This window comes from Centroberyx gerrardi, chromosome 22, assembly GCF_048128805.1.
Source record: "Centroberyx gerrardi isolate f3 chromosome 22, fCenGer3.hap1.cur.20231027, whole genome shotgun sequence".
NCBI classification, from domain to species: domain Eukaryota; kingdom Metazoa; phylum Chordata; class Actinopteri; order Beryciformes; family Berycidae; genus Centroberyx; species Centroberyx gerrardi.
This window is the reverse complement of record NC_136018.1, coordinates 20,142,536-20,166,819: the sequence shown is the minus strand read 5'-3', so window position 1 is coordinate 20,166,819 and position 24,284 is coordinate 20,142,536. Positions and strand designations below refer to the sequence as shown.

The 24,284-nt window shown below is 42.2% G+C and overlaps 1 protein-coding gene across 1 annotated transcript in view; it reads right to left on the bottom strand.

Moving 5' to 3' along the window:
- The window catches only part of vav3a (vav 3 guanine nucleotide exchange factor a), a 91,394-nt gene extending 76,768 nt beyond the window's left edge, over nucleotides 1-14,626 (bottom strand). Inside the window, exon 1 of the mRNA XM_078291549.1 lies at nucleotides 14,362-14,626. Within this exon, the coding sequence (XP_078147675.1) occupies nucleotides 14,362-14,568 (207 nt within the window). The 5' untranslated portion in view covers nucleotides 14,569-14,626. The remainder of the gene's footprint in view (nucleotides 1-14,361) is intronic.
- Between the last annotated feature and the right edge of the window lie 9,658 nt (nucleotides 14,627-24,284).

Sequence of the window (24,284 nt, the reverse complement as noted above, 5' to 3'; positions counted from 1 at the left end):
TCATTCTGGCTTCCCCATTTGCCAACTAAGTGCAGTCGCAGTTTGAGGGTGCAGTGGTTAAGTAAGTTACTCCAACTCTATTCTCAGCATTAGCTCTATTATGATTTCTCAGCTCTCTGTGAACCTCTGGTAACAGCTTCTCCTTGGATGTTCTGTTGATGAAGTTTGAGTTTCTGTAGGTGGCGCTCTTTTCTTTTTCTGTTCAGCCATGGTGGCTATCACTGCTCATGCTAACTATCCTGTTGTTCTTCTATTTATTCCAAACAGGAAACGTAAAGCGCATCACTTCCTGTGCGGCAGAGGATTTTTCCCAGGAAAGAGCTATCGACACCAGGTGTTTAGAACACCAAATGGAAAAGCTTTCATGAACTGGATATAGGTTGAATCACTATTGTGTTATATTGGCCATAGAGAGTAGCAAAATGGACACTGCTATAAACAAAAAAAGGAGTTAGTATCACATTTAAATGGAGGGCTAATGTGTGTCTAAACTCACATCCTGACAGCATGACAGTTCAAGTTGAATCATAGGCTCATTTCCATGGGGGGAAACTGGAAACTGTCGCCAGCAACAAGCTAACATACGCCAACAATTAGTGAGACTGTAAAAAACAAAGGAAGAAAAAGCCAGGAAACCATTCCTTAGCCACATGGTGACCATAATTACAGCTGAAGGTGCATGTCGACCAAAGAAAATTGCATAAAACAATCCATAAGTAACCCCTCTAATAAACAAGGAGGTCATTTACTGAGAAGTTTTCTGCTTCGTCTGCATCCTAAATCTTGAGCTAATGATCTTAATGGGGCTTCGTCCAAAACCCATCCATCCAAATTATGCTGACACACAGTCAGCATCGAAAGCTGCCTGGGAATGGTACAAAACCGAAAGACATAGGGAGAGCGAACCACTGACGCAGCTTTATTTAAGTAGAGGTTTCTGATATGCATTAACAGCCCCGCTAACTCTCTTTATTAAGAACGCTGAGCCGCAGGCAGGGGAGTGAAGGGGAAGCTGTCAACACAGTTGGCCAACATAAAGCGTCTCTAACCGACGTCCGTTAGCCTTCCTGTAGTTAGCACAGGATGGAAAAAAAAAGAGGATGCTGCTGAAAGAAATGTTTTAGGAAATGATGTTTTTGCCACATCACTGTCCGCCGCAGCGCTGGGTCGGGATCGCTCCCGAGCAGAGGGCCTCTTCATCTGTGAAAGTGCATGACTGTATTGTAAATGTCACTCGGAAAATTGGCTGTATTGTACACCGTCAAGCGTCGTTGCACATTTTTATTGATTTGGAGAGCGGAGCTGGCTTCAGAAGCAACTACTATTCTTTTTTTTTTGGGGGGGGGGGGGGGGGTTTAACTCCAGCACTCAAATAATTTACAATCTACAAAATAAATATCAGCTGTCACAAGCAGATTGTCAAGTGTGTTTAATGTGGCTCCATGCAAAGTGATGCTTCATTCAACAGGATGCTTCACGCTGGCCCCTTCAGCTGTAGTGTGTTACTAAGATTAGGATCTTCATTACAGCGTCCGGCCCCCTCTCTAAACAAATACACTCTCATAATCACAATCCCAACTAACAAGTATAATGAATGCACAATTTGAAAAATGACTACAACTGAAGAAGGGGCCAAAATAATGGAAACACCACATGAAAAAGGACTTTGAAATAACTAAATCACAATGACAAAGGCAGACACACAAGCGAGTCATATTAAGTTGAATGCCAATGAGCACTATGTGTCAGCTTTATATGAGAGTTTCTCAGAGTCCCAAAGAGGCCCAAATAGTTGAATTGCAAGTGGATGCAAGTGGACAGTCACAAAAACTGCCAAATTATTTAATGGGGAACAGTTTGGAAAATCATTGCAATATATGCCGAACACAGCCAACACTCCATCGGTAAAACTACGGCCTGTAGAATGACCACAGTTCTACACACAGCTAAGGACTTTAATGCAGCAGCGAAGGATTGAAGCAAAGGGTGGCCCTATTTCTTATTAATGACTTAATATTAATATAATGTACATGTTTTTGTTATTTTGTTCACCTCCTGTAACTCAAAACACACAATATAAGTACAAAATATCAGTACAGTAATCTATGGTACATGGTGATCTAAACCTAATTCTCCAGAGATGACTGTATATTTGGTATTGTTTCTTCTTTTTCTTCTTCTTCTTTTTCCTCTTCTTCCTCTTCTTCACTGGGGTCTTGGGCAACAGGCAGGTTTCACAGGAAGTGTTTTTTATTAGCAGTTTCCTGTTTCTTAAAAAGACCACAACCCCTGTGCCACTGTGTTAATATGTAGAGTCCGCGTTCAGAGACGTGACAGTAACCGTGTTTGACAACCGGTGAAAAAATTATTCACCGCCTGTCGTCCTGGAAAACAAAAGAGCTCGGGAGGAAAAAGCAGAGGAGCCGAACCTTACTCGCTTATTCATAACACTCCCGCAACCTTCGCCCCTCGTGCTACAGAGCGCGCTCAGATCGGTCTGCGCGGCGCATGTCCGTGCATCAAATATGAAATGCCTCTACCACTCCAATTGCATTAGGCTTTACAGATGGCTTCACAAGAGACAGAAAAGCCCCCCCAGCCAAAAAGCTCCAGATAAGAGGCAGCGAGCGAGCAGCGAGTGAATAATATTGAATGTTTACACTTGTACACATCACTTTCTTTTATCAGACGAGCACATCTTGCAGCCTGCCCGGAGTCTCCGGAGTGTCCCAGAGGACCTCCGTATATTATCTGAGGGAAGCAGCTTCGCGGAGCAACATATGAAAACCACTGTCTCCGCTGCGCCGAGGCAAAGACGGCAGAGGGGGAATTGTATTAACGAGAATGTACGAGCATCAGGCAAACTGGAACTGTTGCGCTGAAACTCAACTAAAACTGTCAAAACCAAACAGAAATTTAAATAAAAATTGAAAACTATATAAACATAAAAACGAATGGAAAATCCAAAACTATAATAACCCTGGCGTATACCCAAATGCACCAACTGGAACCAATTCCACCAAGACAAATATACCCGACTATGTTGATACACCCAACTGCGCACTTCAGTGAATCCTGCACCTCAATGCATAGATTGAGGAATCAAGCATGCAGATTATATCATTACATCGCAGCAGGAGCCTCTCGTATCAACATGCTCCAGCTCAGTTCGGAGGCATATGCAGAGCTCATACAAACACGGTCTATGGGCGGCTGAAAACCCCCAGTAGGACTCGTGCATAACGGCAGCAGGAGTTCATTTTCATCTCTCGAACCAACCATCTGGAATATAAAGCAAAAATATTCCTCTAAGAGCGAGCCATCTCGCTATTGCGCTGCTGCGATGAGCCAGGCCGTGCTCTGTGTCCACAATAAGTATCCAGTTTCTGCTTATGTATTCCTTGATACGAGTCAAAAGCTCCATAGCAACAAGCTGGAGCCTTTTATGGCCCCCATGTGCATTGTTGCGCTTAATGAAATTCTGTTCTTGTTCTCCCATAGATCTGCGCATTGAAAGGCAGCCGGAGTTAGGCCATCTCGCTGCTTAATCCTTGTTGAGCGTCAATTAATGGCAATCAAACGGCCGAGTCTCTTGCAGAGGAAATCAAGGCCTGTGCAATGAATCTAATTTGGAAGTTAAAAGCTTTCTCTCTTTATCTCTCTCTCTCCCATATATCTATGATTACTGATAGTAATATGGGAGAGAGAAAGACAGAAAGGAAAACTGCCTGTTTAGAGCATTAAAAGGAAACTATGCTTGTGTATTGTAAAGGAAAAAATGCTAATAAGTGAAGATTCTCTCTTCTAGGATCTTGAGGCATGCAAGTCCTTCAGTTCCAAACCCCTATTGGATTACGTCGCTGAGATATTGTGTCCGGTGTGAATGACATAATGTGCACAGGGCCTGATCTGTGGATCTCTTCGGTCTAGACTGAAGTCATAACCGGTGTGTGGTAGCAGCAGAACGGTCCAGCTCGGACATATAGAAGACAGTCAAAGCGATCGGGGTCACAGCCATGTGACGTGGGAGCTTTTGTCAGCTGTGGAACCAGGAAACAGGAGGTGGAACGTAGGCGAAGATGTGCTGATGCCGAAGAAACCGCTGCTCTCCCTAAGCCTGAGGTTGGGGTCAACACAGCGGACATTAAGTCATGCAGGGCTGAGCTTCCAGAGACACTCATCAGCCTGCTTATCTTACGGAATATTTTGAACATACAGCGAACAGTGCCTTTGAACCATCGTGACCCAAGAGCCTGCAGGTTGTCATTCCAACCAAACACTACAGCAGTGACATAAGCTGCTGTAGTGTTTGGTTGGATTGAAAACCTGCAGACACTTGAGTCACAATGGCACATGATAGAAAACCACAGACATACCAGATGGTCTTGCTAGCCACTTCCATATCTCTGAATGTCCTCTTTAAGTTTGTGACAACCTGTTTTTCAGCACCTTATTGCGTTAAATGTCTATTCTGACTTTTTGAGACTTTGGCCCATTGGTCACCTTACCCAATAAGGATTGGCACCAAAACCATCTCTGCGTCTCCAGGAGATGGCTCTGTCCGGAGCGCATGCTAAAGCTTTAGCATACAGTATGTTAAGTATGCGACTAGCATTATCCTGAAAGTGAGAAAATGAGAACCTAGCAGCTCTAAGGCTGGATGGTTGGTTCATTTGCTCGTTCCGGGGATTGGTAAAACAGACCAAAAAGAGAATTGACTTTCACTCTCTTCCTGCGTGACTTCGAAAGTAACTATTTTTGTTTACATGGGAAGTGAGCTAAGTTAGCCAGACAGCTAAAGTTTTTTGCGCTGTTGATGTAATGAACTTCACTAACATTGAAGATTGAGATTTTGTTTTCAACAGTTCTGAATCTACATTCCAAACAATGAAAACCAATACCAACTTTGGATTACTAAAAGGTTTATCTTCATACTTTGCACAATGCTAGTCGCCTACGATTACTACTGTATGCTAAAGTGTTAGCATGCGCACCGGTCAGAGCTATCTACTGGAGACAGAGATGAGCTTGGTGCCAATCCTCTTGTAACATATTGGGTAAGGTAGATTGGGTGTAGTCCTTTAAACACTACATATGTATTGGAAAGCTGTCTTTGTATAAAATGCATTTGGTATACTACCATGTCACTTCATCCCCCCAGCTCAACGCTTTGACGAGAGGAAGAGAAAATGAGATTTTTCCCTTGCAGTGATCCTCTTATTCCATACCATAGCCTGATCACTGCAAGCCAACAACAAAAGAGCCAACGCAATTTCATTACATTATTAATGAGATGAAAGCCCACAGTTTCACATGCCTCTCATTTGCTCTCATGTAATGGCATTAAGGCAATAAGAAAGACGGGAAAGGGGACAACGCCCCACCCGCCCACCCCTCCACCTCCCGACCTCCGGAGAAAAAAACAAGTGTCTCCGAAGGCATTTTCCATTAAATCCTGGCTTTAACCCCATGACCCCAACATACTCAAAGCTTACTCCATCCCCCCCCCCCCCCCACTAGATAAGGGAATTGAATTAGTGTTACAGGGTGTGATGTGAGCGCTCGGTCTCGCAGGTCGAGTGGTTTAGGCTCGACGGCGTGTGACCAGCTCACACAGAAGAGGCGGGTTATGATGGGTTTGGCGGAAAGTCCCGGAGATTGACAGGAGGGTGTAAAGCCTTTAGAAACCGTAGCTACACATAAAATAAAAGCATATACACCAAATGCACATCCACTACACCGGAGCGTGACTGCTGAACAGACAGCTGCCGCCTCCTCCTCTCCCTCCTCCACTTCCAGTTCTCCTCTGTTTTCCGCCCACCATCCATGATTCTCTCTCTCTTGAAGGTTGTAGTAAAAAAAAACGTGAATTATGCTCTGGCTGTGCTATGACTGAGAGAGCCTGGTCGACTGCTGTCTGACCCCTGTGTGTTTGTGTCTGTACATAGTCGGGCGTAGGCTTCGACCGATATTGGTTTTTGAAGGCCAATACCCATGCCGATATTTTTGGACTGACTTTGCCAATAACTGATACTTTGGGCTGATAATATCTTCATATTTGACTATTTTCATGGCAAAAAATTACAAGGATTCAGTGTTTCCCCCAGAATTTTATTCTCGTCAGGGTGGAAAAGCCTCTGAAACAGCATGTAGACCATTATGGGAATCCACTGTAAAACTCTCCATTGACACTCACTCTAATGAAATTCTTTAAGTGGTTTGGCAGCAGCTCCTTATGGCAGAGGGGGAATGGTTGGGGAAACTCTGGGATCCATTAGACTTTAGATTTCTGAATTAATAATTTAAGCAAACATTTACAAAAAGCAGGTTTTCCAGACTGTTTATGTAGCTGTGATCAGGGAGAAACCGCCATCATATCAGCAGTGGATGACATTGACAGGCCACATAACGGTCTAATCAGGTGTGTGTGGATGCATGCTTGTGTGTGTGTGTGTGCAGTTTCATACATGCGTGTGCGCCACTACCATTTCTACACACCGGCAGGGTGTCCGACTGCTTCCCTCTCTGTCTCCATTACACAAATAAGGACATTCCCATTTCCAATAGACAACAGCCATCCATCACTTCCACCCCCAGTCACACAGCGCGGGATGCATTATACATGTGTTTCGCTGTTGGAAAAGAAATGGGGGTCAATAATCTACTGAACTGCAGGAGGCGTTACCTGTGTCCATACTGGGTCCACACACATGCATGTAAACAAAATGGTAGTCACACACACACAGAGTATCCGCAGGTGAAATGTCTTAATAAATATCAAAATTGAAGGGCTTAAAATGTCTTAAATACAGTTACTAGAGAGCTTATTTTTCACCATGCAATGTCAGGTTTCTTTGTGTTGCATGTCCACTTAGATTAATACAGAACAGGGTTAGTAGTACAATATGCATTGTATCTGCTTTACTAAACACAACTGGATTGGAATTTTCTGGTGTCCTTTATCTTAAAATAATTTATAGTTTCAGAACTTTCAACAACTATGTTCAATCAGAAATAGGCTTTTCCAGCTTTGTTTTCTTGTTTCGGTTTTGAATCGGTCTTAAATTCAATTGCAGGTAGCATTAAAAAGCTTTTAAAAAGTCTTCAATTTGGCTTTCTGAAACCAGCAGATAAACTGATACAGTATACGCATATACTGTACATGCACACACACACACCCCGAGCTACTGTTACATCTATTCTTGGCCTGATACAGTACTGTTCATCTCGCTTAGCCCCGGGTTTCCAGTACAGCGAATCTGACGGTAAAGGTTGCAGACACACTGCTGCTGGCTATGCGACCGCGTCTGTAGTCGAGTATCGTCTGGATCTAGATCTACGATCCTGACCGCTCCCCCTGTCTCCCCAATATCATCTGGACCTTTCCTTCAAGGGCAAAACAGCTATGATCGTTTGTGTGGAACAAAATGGGAACGGGTATTATCATTTCAATTTGTGTGACTGTACTGTACGCTGAAAGGTCTCGTTTGACGGGGTAAGGCAGCGACTACACTTAAAACGTCACTAACAATGATGATTGTTTGCCGGTAAAGACGGAGGACGGTATTGACTTTCGCGGAGCTTTCACAGAGCACTCAACAGTGATTAACTGCAACATCTAGGGTAGATTCCAATAACATAATAAACATTGATTGCAGGTACATTCTGCACCATTGAATACCGCCTAATAAAATCAGCATATACATTATCTGCGCTTTAATGTGCGCTGGAGCATTGCCTTTACCGGTTGGCTGCGGCGGAGGCTTGTTACCTTGGTGACGGAATGAAAGGTCAGTTTGCTCTATGCGTGTGTGTGTGCACGTGCCCATGTGCATGCGCGTGTATGTGCACGGGTGTGGTGCAACATAATCTTGTCTTTGCGAAGATCTGCGCTGATGTCACCATACATGAAACGGCGCATGAATATGCATGTCATCGCGATGACACTGCGGAACAAACCCGTGTGATTGCATTACGCTGCATTAGAATTGTAAATGGGGAGGCTGTGGTGCCTTCAGCCAACGTGGCGTGCAAGGCTGCAGCAACATGGTGTTTAGACGCTGACAGGTGCAAGCCCTTCTTCAAAATGAATCAACGGCGGCGGCCGAGCCACAGAATCTCAAGGGCAGCGGTTCTCAACACGGGAGCCAAAGCTGCAGGATGACTTTGGTGGGTCACGAGATGGAAATAGATATTTCAGATGCAAATTTAAAGCCTGAAAGAAACCTAGAGGCTGAAAATATTCATTGTTTTACAAGGATAATGAAACACCATTGTCCTTGTAAAACAATGAATATTTTCAGCCTCTAGGTTTAGGTAGGTAAAATAGCCTGAAAATGCAAAGTAAACATCATCATTTGGGGTCAAAAGTTCATGATTCTGCGTGTTTATGTTTGAAACAGGGTTCACATGAAGGCATCGCTTCTATTTTGAGGGTCTCAAGCTAAAAACATTGAGAACGATAGCTCTAGAGCAGGGGTTCTTAATCCTGGTCCTGTGGATCCAGAGTCCTGCTGGTTTTGATTCCAGCCATCTAATCAGAGAGTGATTTACACCTGGGATCCCAGGAAACCAGCAGTAATCTGGGCACCACTGGTCTAGAGCAGCATGTATACTAGCAAGAATTTCTGAGTATGCAGCGTGAGCTTACTGGACATACTCAACCGCCCCAAAATGCATTGCGTCTCTTACGTACGTACGTATGTACGTACGTTAAGGTACAGAAGTACAAATCTCCGAAAACATCGCAGCAGATTTACAAACAGGCGTTATTTGGATAAACTGACCACATATTGGGAATCTACTTGAATTGAATTACAACAGCTTTTAGCCTGCTTTAAAATCCCCGCTATCGCTGCCGGCTGGTGCGAAATGCATTCTGGGATACTTGGCTGTATACTTCAGTGTGAACAGTCTGCTGGTAATGGCATACTTAATTTCATAATTTCAATCATTTAGTAGGCAGTATGCAGTACATACTCATTGAGTATGTAGTAGGCAGTACGTTAGTATGCGGTTCCGAACACAACCATGCTCTTATTCATGCTCTTATTCATGCTCTTATTCATGCTAGCCATCTAATCAGGGACTATTTTACACCTGGGATGCCAGGTGAAGGCAGTTAAGTGCAATTAACTACCCAGCTACTCACAGAACCAGGTTGAAAACACTAGAGCAGGAATTCTCACGTTTTCATGTCATAGACCTGCTAATAGACACACATCAGGGCCACGGACCTCCATTGGATAGGATTTTGTCCCAGGGACCCATATGTGGAGGTGAGTTAAACCTATGATTAGAATAGTCAATCTGATAGTGCCTCTTAATTCTCTCATTCTTACAGTCTAACTCTCTTATATGGATCATTTCTATTAAATTAAATTATGAGATGTGATATTAAACTATTCATCATTTTGCCGGGGGCCCGCCTGGAACTCCCTGAGGTACCCCTGGGGGTCCGTGAACCCCACTTTGAGAACCACTAATATTTGACCTCGACTCTCTCTCTTTCTCTTTCTCTCTCTCTCTCCCAACTCCATCTCTTTCTTACTTTCTCTTTCCAAGTATGAAGAGCGAGCCTCGAAGCCTTTGAAGCTTGCTGTTACGTAGAACAAAGTGGAGTCTTCGCTGTGTGAAGGCGGCTTTTCTCTTCATTGTGTTTGACATCTCAAAACTTCAGTCTCAGCTTGATAAAATATATATATACCATGCATTATGTATAATAATATTTTATAAAAGTATATGTACAAATATAATACCCATATGACTGCTGTTATACAGTGTTGTATAGCGATATCTATATAGTTTCTATGTACATAGGAAATGCTATTAGCTATGTTCGCTAATGGTTGCTAACGTTAGCTAGCTAGCCGAATAGCCTAACGTTACTGTATTCTCCAGAGAAGAGATGAACTAGATAGCCAGAGAGCTCAGATCACATTCAAATAAACTTATCATTAATTAATAAACTGATCATTAATTAGGTCTATAAGCATATGAATCGCCATGAATGCACCTTGGGACTGTACAGAATCTGTGCTAAATTGTGTTTGTTTTCTCTTGCTTTTATCTGTACTTAAGTTCTTTGTTGCTCTGCAAAACAAAGCCACTTGTTAAAATTAGACCTGACTCGCACTCCTACTCCGTCTCTTTCTCACTTTCTCTTTCCAAAAATGAAGAGCGAGCCTCGACGCCTTTGAAGCTCGCTCTATGTAGAACAAAGTGGAGTCTTCGCCGTGGGAAGGCGCAGCTTTTCTCTTCATTGTGTTTGACGTCTCAGTGCTTTGGTCGGAGCTCGATCGAGGGCATGTTTAGTTTCACTTCCTTCCTCTATTCCATTTCCTCATTTCCTGTGCATGTCGAGGCTCGGGGCTCGTCTCTGTGAGGCCTGAGCTGCTGCTGCAACATGTTCTCATTCACAGCTTACAATGCTATGTCATGTCAAATGAGGCAACGGTAAACACATCGCCCCCTGACAAATGATGCATCCCCTCATCTGGGCCAATCAGGAACAAATATATCACCTTATTTCGACCTGTAATTGTAGCGCCCCCCTTGGACCAATCAGCGTCATTTTGAAAACGGTGGACTACAGCGGTGAGATGCATCATTTCCCCAAGTTTCATCAAAATCCAACCAGTGGTGTCTGAGATATCTAGAGTTCCGAACAACAAACGAACGGACAGAGACCGATCCATAGTCCCCCATAACCCTAAACCCTTGATTTCACTATGTGGGACAAAAACAACTAGTGACTGTGGTATTTTCTCTGGTAAAAAAAATAAAACATGCAGCCGTTGCTGTGGTTGAGCCGCGTCTAGACAATGTAATTGGTTCATTACAGCCCCATAAAACAATGATCAAAGAGAGGGTGAACATTTTGCTTCGTACTCATCTGAAGCCTCAAGCTTAACTCTCCATTTCAAAATGTTATTGCCAACCTTGTAAAGTGTGCAATTTCATGCACACATGCACACAGTACACACACACACACACACAACATAAGGGCTGTCCAATCTCCACTCATTGCGGTTGCATCTGTGTTCATCTTCACCATGCAGCACAGGGCAGCTCATTTCCTCAGTAAACATCCGAGCCGCTTCATCTCATAATTTTACTACTTTTCCATCCTGCATGTCCAGCTCCAAGTAGTTCACTGATTCTCACTGCTCTTATAAGGGTCAATACATTTTTCAGTAAGAGAACTGACCCATATACAAATCCCCTAACCACATATAACACTGCAGTGCACCAGTGTCTGAGCTTCCAGAGTGATGGCAGCAGCCCGTCCTGATGCCAACACCGCACATGCGAACCCTCCTCAGCCTCTAACACATTGTGCTTTAATTACGCAGCTAACACTAGCGCAGCGGGCGAGCCCTTCAGGGCCCCTTATGTCCTCAGAGATGTGTCTATGGAGCCCAGACAGGCTCTTTGTAGCCCTGTCCCTTCGCCGCCTTTGTCTTTCCATCTCAGAGGTCCCATGGGTGAGGACACAGCGGCGTCCCATGTGTTCTCATTGGCCAATGATAAAGTAGCTGCCACGGCCCTCATGAATTATGCAGGGCGACGGGGAGGCAACTCCACCCTCTGTTATGTAAATTTTACTTCTACTAGACAGAGGGAGGAAAGTTGTTGTTTGTTTTTTCCACACCTTTTTTGGGGTTTGGACAGTGATGTACTCGCAGTGGGAATTGGTATCCAGCATCACATGGTGTGAATGTGTGTGAAGGGGGAAGCAGAGTGCACTCATGATCTACTGACACAGATGGAAAGTAGGTTACAGAACAAATATTACACTGCAGTCACATTTAAAGTAGTAATGTGCAAGCTTTTCATATGAATTTGTCAGTTTTGCTACTCTCTAGTGACTGATACACAATAGTGATTCAACCTACTGTATATCCAGTTCATGAAAGCTTTTACATAGGTGCCGCCTAATGAAACTGAAACTTCATCAACAGAAAATCCAAGGAAGAAGACGTCACAGTGCTGGACACGCTGTTTGATTGACAGGTGATCTCTGGGAAGAGCAGTGCAGAAACACCACAGCAGAGCACTTAGCACCAAAAGATGGAGAATCAACCAAACAGGATCTTGTGGATTACCACTTAATATGTGTGCACATATGCATATTTATGTGCATATATGCCAGTGCGCATGCCTGTGCCTGCCTCCTTCAATTTATGTCTGTGCGCTTTAGACATGCACGGGATTGTATGTGTCCAAGTATGTTATAATTTCAGCCTCTGAGCGTAGCATCACCGCTGCATCGCAGTGTGACTAAGGCAGCCGACCATGCATATAACAAGCCCTGCCTATAAATAACCCAGTCTGGGCCAGGCCAGGCCAGGCCAGGCGCTGGGAATAAGTATGGTACACGGCCCTCCTACGCCTGGCGGCTCTGTTGTGTGTCATTATGTCATGACTGAGAGCACATGCTGACCAATAATGATCTCCCTCTATCAATAATTGCCACCATTGGCCAGGATCGTAACCTCCGACAGTAACCAGGACCAATCAGCTTCTCCTCTTACGGTCACAATCCAGTTTTCTCTGAAAGCTCTGGGTAAATAGATCCTTCATCAATTGGTTCCTGGGGGGCTTGAAAGCAATAAATATGCCAATGGGGATATTACCATGCTCTATGCTCATTTAAATGGTCCACTTGACCTGTGTGCTCACGTTGAACAATGGAGCCCCAATTCAATTGTGAAGCCCCGGTAAATGCATATCATATTGACCGTGCCGCTATGACACTGGGTTTGGAGTGCTTCTTCCAGGAAACCGGCCTGATCACTCTCTCCATCAGCTGCACCGTACGCCCATCCCGTTGATATTCAAAACTTATTCACACGTCTCTGTTTTGCATAGGCTGACAGTTATGGCACCCATAGAGAGCAATACAGACTGTGTGTGTTGTTTTTGTCTCATTTTTCCACGGCAGGTCTGCAGGCCCAGTAGGTGAGTGTCCGTCTCACTGCGCATTGACACCAAGCCAGACTCCAGATTTACTGTTATGAAGGAGAATTTTAATCTGGCCCTGGCTCTGGCTGCCCTGTTATTGAAGCAGATGGTATCTGACAAACAGGAGAGCCACGTGGCCACAGCTCTCTGTCTGTCTATCTGTCTGTCTGTCTGCCTGCCTATCATCTATCTATCTGGGATCTAATCTAGTGGTAATAGTAATAGTAGTAGTAGTAGTAGTAGTAGTAGTAGTAGTAACATTAGTGGTGGTAGTAGTAACAGGAGTAGCAGTATTTGTAGCAGTAGTGGTACCACTAGAAATAATAGCATTAATGGTAGTAGTAGTAGTAGCAGCAGCAGTATTAATAGTAGTGGTGGTAGTAGTGGTATTGAGTTACACTGTCTCTGTCTCTATAGCCTACTGTATGGTCAAAAAACTGAAAACTCCTTCACAAAAATACAAAAAAACAGACTGGAAACTATTAGAATGATGTTGTCTCAGTTTGCTCCTTCATATTATAGGGCAAGCTACACAAATGACTTGTTTATTTATTATTACAATGAAATGCCTGGATATTTTTTCAACTGGCGAATCCCATGAAAATGCCTACTTTCTGATTACCTACTATAAAGCAACTTCACCATTCAACCTTTATCCACTGTGTATCACATCACCTATAGAGGGCAGATTGAGGAGCTCTGAATAGCCTACATGTAGGCTAGCTTGGTTCAGTGTTGACCAAAACAGTCCATAAGTAGGCCTAACACTGACAGGTAAAGAGTTCCCATGCAAGTTAAAAGACTTGAAACGGCAGGTTTTTCTATCATCTTCGTGCACGGTTTTATATAGCACTTTTAGTAAGCCCCGATATGTGCTCGCGAAACTCCATTAAGAAATCTTGCAGTTTAATGTTGCCTTGCTTATCGGCAAACGCACATACCTGGTAGAATAAGATTTAGGAGCTTATATTATTAGTTAGGAGCCTCTCTTCAATTCGGCATACATCCATCACACAAGGCAACGCCTGTTTCAATAAATTTCAACTTTTGTAAGTGGTTCGTCTGTTACTCCCACGATCTTCTTCCACCAAAATACACCGCGGTGAGCGGTAGCGAGCAGCGTAACCCAACTCAAAAAGTTGAGGTTTTCTTCAAACAAAGTACTGCTTGGTGGATCATATATATGCCGAATTTACCACAAAACCCTCCTGCTTCATGAGTGGTCTTCGGTCACGCTCTACCAGCTATGTGCGTTTGCCGACAAGCAAAGCGACATTGCACTGACAGATGTTTTGAACAGAGTCTGTCATACCGTTCTCTCCATCGGGGCTAAATTTTAGTTTCACGGTGAAGCGAATGGACAGAACAGCTGGGATGTCTCCAGTCGTTTCTTACCTGTGACATTTGCGGTCTGAGGTTGATCTCCTTCAGGTTGATGGACTGGGGTCGCAGGTTGTTGAGCAGCTGGCAGAGGAGGACTCCATCCCGGAGGGTCTGGGCCAGGTCGAATACCTGTGCAGACTCCCATGTTACCCGGTGGTTCGCTGGAAGCACCTTGCAGTTTATTAACCACAGAGCGCATTGCCTCCAATACTCCATCATTATTCTGAGTTCAGCCGCGCGCGCTCTGAGAGAATTTATTTGTTTTTAGCAAATGAAATTGCTGATTGCTCGGTTGTGCGCCTTAGCAAAACGTATCCATTCTATATCCGCAACAGCAAAACCCGATGAAAACGAAACTGGACCATAGCAGAGAGCTGGCGGAGAGATGCAGGCAGCCGCTCCAAGGATGACAGTCCGCTATACTGTGGCTGTGGATGGAGCGCACCGTGCACTCCTCCTCCTCCACCTCTCTCTCTCTCTCTCTCTCTCTCTCTCTATGTCTCTCTCCCCACCCCCTCACCCAGCTCGACACCTCTTCCGCTTGCCACCCATAGGCTCCTCGCTTTTGCTCTATATGAAATGACAGTAACAGAAATCCATCACCATGTATGAGAAAGATACATGCAAAGTGTTTTATGCTGCCATGCTGAAAGAAGCAGTTTGATTACATGAATTCATGCAACTATATCGATTGATTGGCCAAAGCTATTTTTAGTCACCAGTATCCTGTAGCAAGTTGTGCTGAAGTTGTGCTCAATATGCAAATATCCTAACTGCACAGATAGCAACCCCTAGTGATAAACCTCGCCAATTAATAATTAAAGAAAATGGATGAGTGCACCTTTGTGAGTCAGATAGACCTACTTTGCCTCAGTAAAGCACTATAATTCAGCTTTCCACAAAATAATAAGGAAATTGTGTTATTCAGGATAATGACTTATGTGAACTCATCTTTTTATTTGCAGGAGTGAAGTTTACCCAAGTGTTTAGGTTGAGATACATTTTTATTTATAAATTTTGTATTTATACATTTTTTAAGGTAAATTTAGAGCATATCTCATAGTTAGTAGTATCAAAGTGATGTAAATTATATGAATATAGGGTTTTTGAAGTGGAAAAAGCGCAATTTGATGCTTTTCTGAAAGTAAACTAGATTTTTTTTGTTTGCCTTATGATGATCACCGACTGGAGGTCAGAGTTTGATCTTTTGATTCAACATTACATCATTGGTGTGTATATATAGCCTATGTATAGTCTACTCTGTATTACTGTTTATATACTGCATAGATTGATATCTATTTTATAATTGATGCCTTTCTGAATATACAGTATATTTGTTTGTTCATATTGGTGGTTGTTTACATTATGATGATCACTGACTGGAGGTCAGAGTTTACCCTCCTTTTTCTGACAGTACAGGTAGAAAACACATATGGCTTTTGATTGTACATTCATGAACGCCTGTGTGTTTGCTCAGTGATGCGTCTTGGGGGTGTTTACTGTAACACTCACTCATGCACATGAGTGAGTCATTTTTTAGAGGAAATGGTCCGGCGCATGAAAAAGCAGATATCTGTTATCTGATTTTAAAAAATTGAAGACACACTCCACATTTGCGAGTGAGGGAAGGGTTTGGTATAATCGGGTATAATGGTGGAATAAGTCAATTACTGTATGTCACTGGCATTTCCATTCCTGTCATAGTGAAACAGTTAGATCCACGTCTTCTGATTTCTCTCACTCTCTTTCCCTCGCAAATAATTCATGTTGCCATTTGGGCTGCTGGTATTTAGAGGGGCATTAAGAACTATTTTGACTGCCCCAGAGCACTAAATGACCATAATATATCTGCAGGGGTTTGATAGGGTTGTTGATCAATACCAATGACTCAACGATGACTTCACCAGGCACTGAGATTTCTGGCTTTCAAAGCTGCCATAAGCCACAAGCTGTAGCAGAGAGCTGCAATTCCTTGGTCGCAGATAGAGGTCACTAAAAGTCCTAAATTACGTAATGCCCCTTTAAAGAGTTAGTAGTCACATTTTCACAATACAACAGAGGAGTAAGCTAGCTAATTAGAGCAGAGATACAACAGAAATGTCTAGTGAAGAGGTAATATATCACCATGCTAAATACTGGAATAATAATACTTTGTCATTTGCTTTTTAGCCTTCGTAGCTGAAATGTGTTGTGACACCAATCACTCGCCAGTGAGAAAGTGAGTTCATATTATGGTCATTTTGTGCTATGGGTCAGTAAAAACTTTACTTACTTCCCCTTTAAAGTGGAATTCTTTGTATTTAAATTGTCAAATGTTGTGCAGTGAAAAACATGCAGTGTATATCACTGAAAGCATGTCAAGGCTTCACCAAGCACCAAGATCTTCTTCCAGGGTTCTTCAGCCCATAAGACCATGCAAACCAATAAACAGCTGACTTAGGATTTCTGCAAACAAGCTTTCATTTGATATGACTTGTAATTGTGTAGTGTTTGTGTATGTAGCCTACTGCCTTTAAGCATTACCCTTTCTTACACATTCAGCCCGCAGATGCATAAAACTGCCAATCCTTCTCACTGAGAGCATGACTGGCATGGCTGAGCTGATCTGTACTGTAATTGAAGCTCTGTCTTTATCCTTTTTAATAGAACTACTACTGTCATATGCAATATTGCAATATTGCACAACATTCAGCCATGAAAATTGATGGGGATGGGAATTGTCCTCAGGTCTGGTTAGTCTTAGGTATCAAATGAAATGTGTTAAATCCCTCAGTAATGGGAATGGAAAGGATGCATGACTCAGAGTGGGGGATCTGTGGGGGCAGGTTTCGCTCCGTCTCTATAGGTAGCAGTTTATTATGCTTACATTATGGAGAAGATCTGGCATGCCATCAGTTTACTGACAAATATATTCAAGGCAAGGCAACAACATGCGGGGTGGCAGTAGCCTACAGGTTAGAGAGGCAAGCTTGTGCAAACATCACCAGTCTAAAACCCATGTCTGGATAAGTAAAGGTTAGAAAATATAGTTCCACTAATATCAAATTGCTTTTGCATTAGATTGGATGAAACTTGAATGGTCGCCTTGGGGAAATTGGGCTGTTGCAGTAGCAAAACAGTAATAGCAAATCAAAGAAAAACATATTCAGTACATAAACATATGAAACGACAATTCCAACACTCTGACATATTGTGTAGAAATGTATGAAAATTCTGGAATCTGGTATTAACTAGATGTGCAAAATAGCAACAGTAGTAGGCTATCAGTAGCAGCAGAACCTACTGAGACAGAAAGACAAGGTAAAATTATGAAAAATACTAAAAAAAAAAAAAAAAAAAAGGTAAAAATCAATATATACAGGAATATGAGAGAATGAGAAAGACAATATGTGAAAAAAAAAATTCTAGTGTACAGGGTGTGCAGAAATGTGGCAGTATTCACATTAACAGGTCTGGAAGCCACACATACAGTATGTACAGTATGTAGAGAAGTGAAAAGGCATGTAGACGTGTTGAGAGAATACACACCTTCCACAGATTCATTTCACTCTACAGACTGAGATAAGATGGACAGATGTGCAGATTTATGGAGGAACCCTGTGTGCAGAAATATGACAATGTGCAAGACAATGTAAATTAGCCTATTCACAGTCTATTCAGATCAAGAATGGAGAGAGTTTGCTGTTTCAAAAAGGAGCTGGAGTGTGTGTGGTTGAACGGTGGGCGTCCAGCTCTGTCTCCCATCGGGTGCTCGCTGGATGCCATGGCTAGCATAGCACAGATGACAGGAGAGGTGGCTGGCGGCCGGACGCTGGCTGGCGGGCGCAGCTCTCGGCACCCTTCTCCTGTTTCAGCTTCCTCGTCCAGCCTGTAAGGACAGTCATGCAGCCAGACAATTATCAGCATTCCTCTGATTAATGCTCTACTGAGGCTGGAGGTGGAAACAGATCATTGGGTGCATTATAGTTGGGTTTCAATGTGAGGCATAGTAACAAGTGTTGGGTAACGTGTTACAAAGTAATACGTTACTGTAATCACATTACTTTTTCCTGTGATGGAGTAAAGTAAGGCATTACTGTTCCAGTTTCAGTAATCACATTACAGTTACTGATCTAACAGATAGGTTACATTCTTCAGCCTCTTTACTGGTGTAATATCCATCGAAAGATTCCTCTTGCCTTGTCGGAAATATTGGAATTATGAATAGAGCGCATATGCACGAGCCAACAAAGTGGTAAAAATGACTTGGAAAGTCAGAATTTAATGCTGTAGGCTTTATCTTTATTAAAAACCTTAAAAGAAAGATTTAGTGTCTGTTATTATTTTGATTCTTCTGCTGGTAATGTGGCTTAGGTCAACAGTATTTATTGGCCCAATGCACACAAGTAAGACTATAGCACAATCATTTTAGCGTGTAACGCAAAAGTAATGTAATGAGTAGTGTAACTATTTTTCTCGTGGAGTAATAAGTAAAGTAATTCATTACTTCTAAGAAAAGTAACATGTAATTTATTACTTTTTTCCAGTAACCCCAACACTGATTGTCACAAGAGGCTCCAAAACAGATAGAAGATATCAGTCCAGGTGAAATATACATAAATTGTTCAGATTTGTTTCAAATCACCAAAATTGGTAAACATGTACAGTTTGATGCCCTGAATACTTTCAGAATTGGAGCCATTGCAAAAATGGTACAGATGGGGGCCATTTTTCTTTCTGCCATCGCCAGCAAATTGGCTGGCCAACTGGCCATGATAGGATTGAAAACATATGTCTATGCCTAGGTTTTGGTACAATAGTGCTAAGGAAAATCATCATGTAATGGCGAATTCAATGATATTGTGTAAAGAAGTACAATGAAATTGCGATTTAAAGAGAACTGAGAAATATTTAACTATTATTTATGGCAGTCAGACATTTGAGGAAATGGCAATGTTCTCAGTTCTTTTAAAATTGCAGTAACACCAAAATTGCCATGACATGATGATCTGAACAGTTTATGATGTTTTCTTAGCGCTATTGTATTCTTGGGCCATCAAAACAAAGGTGTAGCCATTTTTGTGATAGCTCCAATTTTCCCTTTATGCAAATCTGAATGGTTTGGCCTGTTTCTGGCATATTTCATCTGGAATATGACAAGAATTAGAAGATAATGCCTAATGATGGTTAGCTTCCAAGAGAAAGCATAATTATGTCTGGATACATATGGCAGATGTGGTCTTACTGCCAGGATTTTTTTTTTTTTTTTTTTTACAGTTTGGCCAGAAGCTGAACACTGAACACATTTTATTTCCTTAGCACATAATTACAAAGTGCTTTAACAATCAAATCAAACATATGCATGAAGTCATTTTAAATAAGCAAATACAAGAAGACAGCGCAAAATAAAAAAGAGAGTATAATAGTACAAATAATAGGATATCACATGAAAGAGTCTATAAAAAAAAGGGTTTTAACAAGTGATTTAAGGTCGTTCCAGAACCTAAAGCCTGATCACCTTCAGTCTTAAGCCTAGACTTTGCAGGAGGATCTGAGGCTGCACACTGGCTTATAGGGGGTTAAAATGTCTGTGATATAGATAACCATGCTTTCAGGAAAAATCAATCCTAAACCTGACAGGTACCCAATGAAGAGATGCCAGAACTGGACTGTTGTGATTCTGTTTGTAATAAAATCCGAGACAAAAGCTGAAGACACAATAAGAGGCTTTTGACTGATGCCAGAATAAAGAGAGATCCATGAAGGAAGTTATAGTACATGTGCAAGTCTTGGCATGGACTGACAGAGTGGCATCCCCTCCACCCCTCCCCCCCCCCCCCCTCCCACTGTCCCGCCAGATGATCAAAGCCCCCAAAGCTCAGCAGCTCCTGAACACATGGGCACTGCCACATTGTCCGCAGTCCATCAGTATCCTTCTGCCTCTCTGCCAGGCCGTCATTTATAGAGGTGCACCCCCGCTCATTGTGTCACTTGATCCGGTGACAATGGCTGATCTATTTGCGCAGCTCTTTTCTTCCCTCTGTGAAGGGCACAGTTACCTCCCTGCCAGAGACAGCAAATCACCCTATGGTAATAAGCTCTCATGTTACAGCTGTACCTGTTATGTATTTATGCATATTTATATGTATTTAAGAGTGGAAGTAATATATTACATTTTGTCTTTGTTACCATATTTGTGTAGCTTTTTTGGTGTCTATGTACTTTTTTGAAGTCTGTAATTTTACTTTTTCTCAAGTAGGTTTTGACAATTTAAAGTATTTTATAATTATTTTATACTTATTTTTTTTACTATTAAAGAAGAAGTGAAGTGAAGTATTTTATTTCACTACATTTAAAATTGTGTGAGACTTGGCAATGGTAACTTGCATCAAACATTGCATGCGCAATATTACAGTAACATGCTATTACAGAGCGCAAATAGCTGAAAATAGCTGAAGTTGATGATGCAATATTGCATTGTTTTGTCCTTTTTTTTTTTTTTCAATTTACAGTAAATGACCTCTGTCCGCTTGTCCTTTTCCCATTGCATGTAAACTTTTACAGTAATAAGTTACATTTTACAGTAAATGAGCAAATTTTTATTTTTACTTAAATCATTTTTACACCAGTACTTTTTCTCCTAAGTAAATTTTAAGCAAAGTAACAGTACTTCTACTGGAGTGGGATATTTTGGTACTCATTCATGCACATTCATATTTTCACCATAAATAACCTCAATTTTAATCCCTGAATAACTTCCACACCTACAAGATGACTCACCGTGACCCCAAAGGTAATGTTGAGGGAGACTATAGCAGCTTGCGTTCATTGTTTTCTAACTGGTATTGATTGTCTGAGTAGTGTGACCCTAACCTTAGCACTCTATTTTGCCGGTTTAGGAGACCAGGAGAGAAATCAATGGCCTGGGATACCCAAGAGAAGCCAGGGATAAGTGGAGTCTGGCCAGGCCTTCCAGGGTTTCATCAGAATGGTAACACCAGGGGGGATCAGCTGGGTGACGGTCAGGATGGAGGCAGCGGAGTGGAAAGCATGCATGCAAACAGAGAGAGAGAGAGAGAGAGAGAGAGAGAGAGAGAGAGAGAGAAAGAGAGAAGTATCCAAAACAAATGCAAAGTAATCAGTTTATTAAAAAAGTCTTTGAACGTCATTTGAAATATATAGCACTCTGCCCTACATCATTGCAGTAATATACTTTGAATATATGGTGTTATTGACTCTATTTATATCACTCTGCCTCCAAGCTCTGGCATTGGTGTTGTGCTGGCACTGTGTTGGTATTGTGTTGGCATTGCATTGGTATTTGCTGGCATTGTGTTGGTGTTGTGTTGGCATTGTGTTGGTGTTGTGCATTGCTTTGGTGTTGTGTTGGTATTGTGTTGGCATTGTGTTGGTATTGTGTTGGTGTTGTGCATTGCTTTGGTGTTGTGTTGGTATTGTGTTGGCATTGTGTTGGTATTGTGCTGGCATTGCTTTAATGTTGTGTTGGTATTGTGTTGGTATTGTGTTGGTATTGTGCTGGCATTGCTTTAATGTTATGTTGGTATTGTGCTGGCATTGTGTTGGTATTGTGCTGGCATTGCTTTAAAGACGAGATGAAATGAAAAATGCCTTTTTAACCCTTTTAGATCACATCCCTGGTCATACTGTGCACCTATTTAACAATATATGCCAAAAAAAATACCAAAAATCAATTTCATTGTATTCTTATATCAAAATTCAATCATGTTTTCTTCCTGTAAAACAAAATATGCCGTGTGCTTACGTAAGCATGCCCGTAACTAATTTCAACCAATAATATCATGACATCCACCCATCAATCAATCTTCAACTTTTAGCGCACAGAGCTAAGAGGCTAAGATTCATTAGTTAGCTAGCTAGCAACAGCATGGTACTTCGGTGTGTCTTCGGGTGTTATGACACACCCACTTTTCAACGTTCAAATCAAATTCCTCCCAACGTTATGTCCCACCTGTCTTTCCTGTTTCACTCGGAAATACGTCACGATACGGAAGTTAGATACTCTCGAAATGCCGTTTCATCTCGACTTTAATGTTATGTTGGTATTGTGCTGGCATTGTGTTGGTATTGTGCTGGCATTGTGTTGGTATTGTGCTGGCATTGCTTTAATGTTATGTTGGTATTGTGCTGGCATTGTGTTGGTATTGTGCTGGCATTGCTTTAATGTTATGTTGGCATTGTGCTGGCATTGTGTTGGTATTGTGCTGGCATTGTGTTGGTATTGTGCTGGCATTGCTTTAATGTTATGTTGGCATTGTGCTGGCATTGTGTGGGTATTGTGCTGGCATTGTGTGGGTATTGTGCTGGCATTGTGTTGGTATTGTGCTGGCATTGTGTGGGTATTGTGCTGGCATTGTGTTGGTATTGTGCTGGCATTGTGTGGGTATTGCAATAGCGTTGCTGTGTTGCGTTGGTGTTGAGTTGGTGTTGGTGTTGTGTTGGTGTTGTGTTTGTGTTGTGTTGGTGTTGAGTTGGTGTTGTGTTGGTGTTGTGTTTGTGTTGTGTTGGTGTTGAGTTGGTGTTGGTGTTGTGTTGGTGTTGTGTTTGTGTTGTGTTGGTGTTGAGTTGGTGTTGTGTTGGTGTTGTGTTGGTGTTGGTGTTGTGTTAGTGTTGTGTTGGTGTTGTGTTGTGTTGGTGTTGTGTTTGTGTTGTGTTGGTGTTGAGTTGGTGTTGGTGTTGTGTTGGTGTTGTGTTTGTGTTGTGTTGGTGTTGAGTTGGTGTTGTGTTGGTGTTGTGTTGGTGTTGGTGTTGTGTTAGTGTTGTGTTGGTGTTGTGTTGTGTTGGTGTTGTGTTGGTGTTGTGTTGTGTTGGTGTTGGTGTTGGTGTTGGTGTTGTGCTGTGTTGGTGTTGGTGTTGGTGTTGGTGTTGTGCTGTGTTGGTGTTGTGTTGGTGTTGTGTTTGTGTTGTGTTAGTGTTGGTGTTGCGTTGGTGTTGTGTTTGTGTTGTGTTAGTGTTGTATTGGTGTTGTGTTGGTGTTGATGTTGGTGTTGCGTTGGTTTCATGTTGTGTTGTGTTTGAGTTGTGTTGGTGTTGGTGTTAGTGTTTGTGTTGTGTTGGTGTTGTGTTGTATTTGAAAAATATAGCACTCTGCCCTACATTATTGCAGTAATATACTTTGAATATATGGTGTTATTGACTCTATTTCTATCACTCTGCCTCCAAGCTCTGGCATTAGTGTTGTGTTTGTGTTGTGTTGGTGTTGGTGTTGCGTTGATGTTGCGTTGGTGTTGTGTTGGTGTTGTGTTGGTGTTGGTGTTGGTGTTGCATTGGTGTTGGTGTTGGTGTTGTGTTGGTGTGATGTTGTGTTGTGTTGGTGTTGAGTTGGTGTTGGTGTTTGTGTTGTGTTGGTGTTGTGTTGGTGTTTGTGTTGCATTGGTGTTGAGTTGGTGTTTGTGTTGCGTTGGTGTTGAGTGTTGGTGTTTGTGTTGTGTTGGTGTTGCATTGGTGTTGGTGTTTGTGTTTCATTGGTGTTGAGTTGGTGTTGTGTTGAGTGCACTGAAATAATGAGAAATAAAGTTGATATTGGTATTGATATTGTTTTCTGGTTTTCTGGACTCTGGATGTAAAAAAAACATGTAATGAATGGCAATCCACTATGTCTATGATGTTCATTTTAAAACAGCCCATACATTTCTAGAAGTGACAAACATACTCCAAAAGGCAGATAAGTGTAATCTGCGAAGTACAGTGAAGACTAACTAATTACCCTCCAGAGACACAATGCCTGTCCTGCTTTCTGTCCTCAAACTTCTACTTAGACAGTTCTAATCTCTAAATCTTTCATTACAACATATCTCCAGTCCAGCAGGGTTCATGCCTCCTACTGCCTTGTCACCTCCAGTACTGTAGGAAACTGTTTTTCTTGGGTCATCATTGGAGAATGCTTATCAGTGGGCTGAGCAGATGGTGTGTGTACC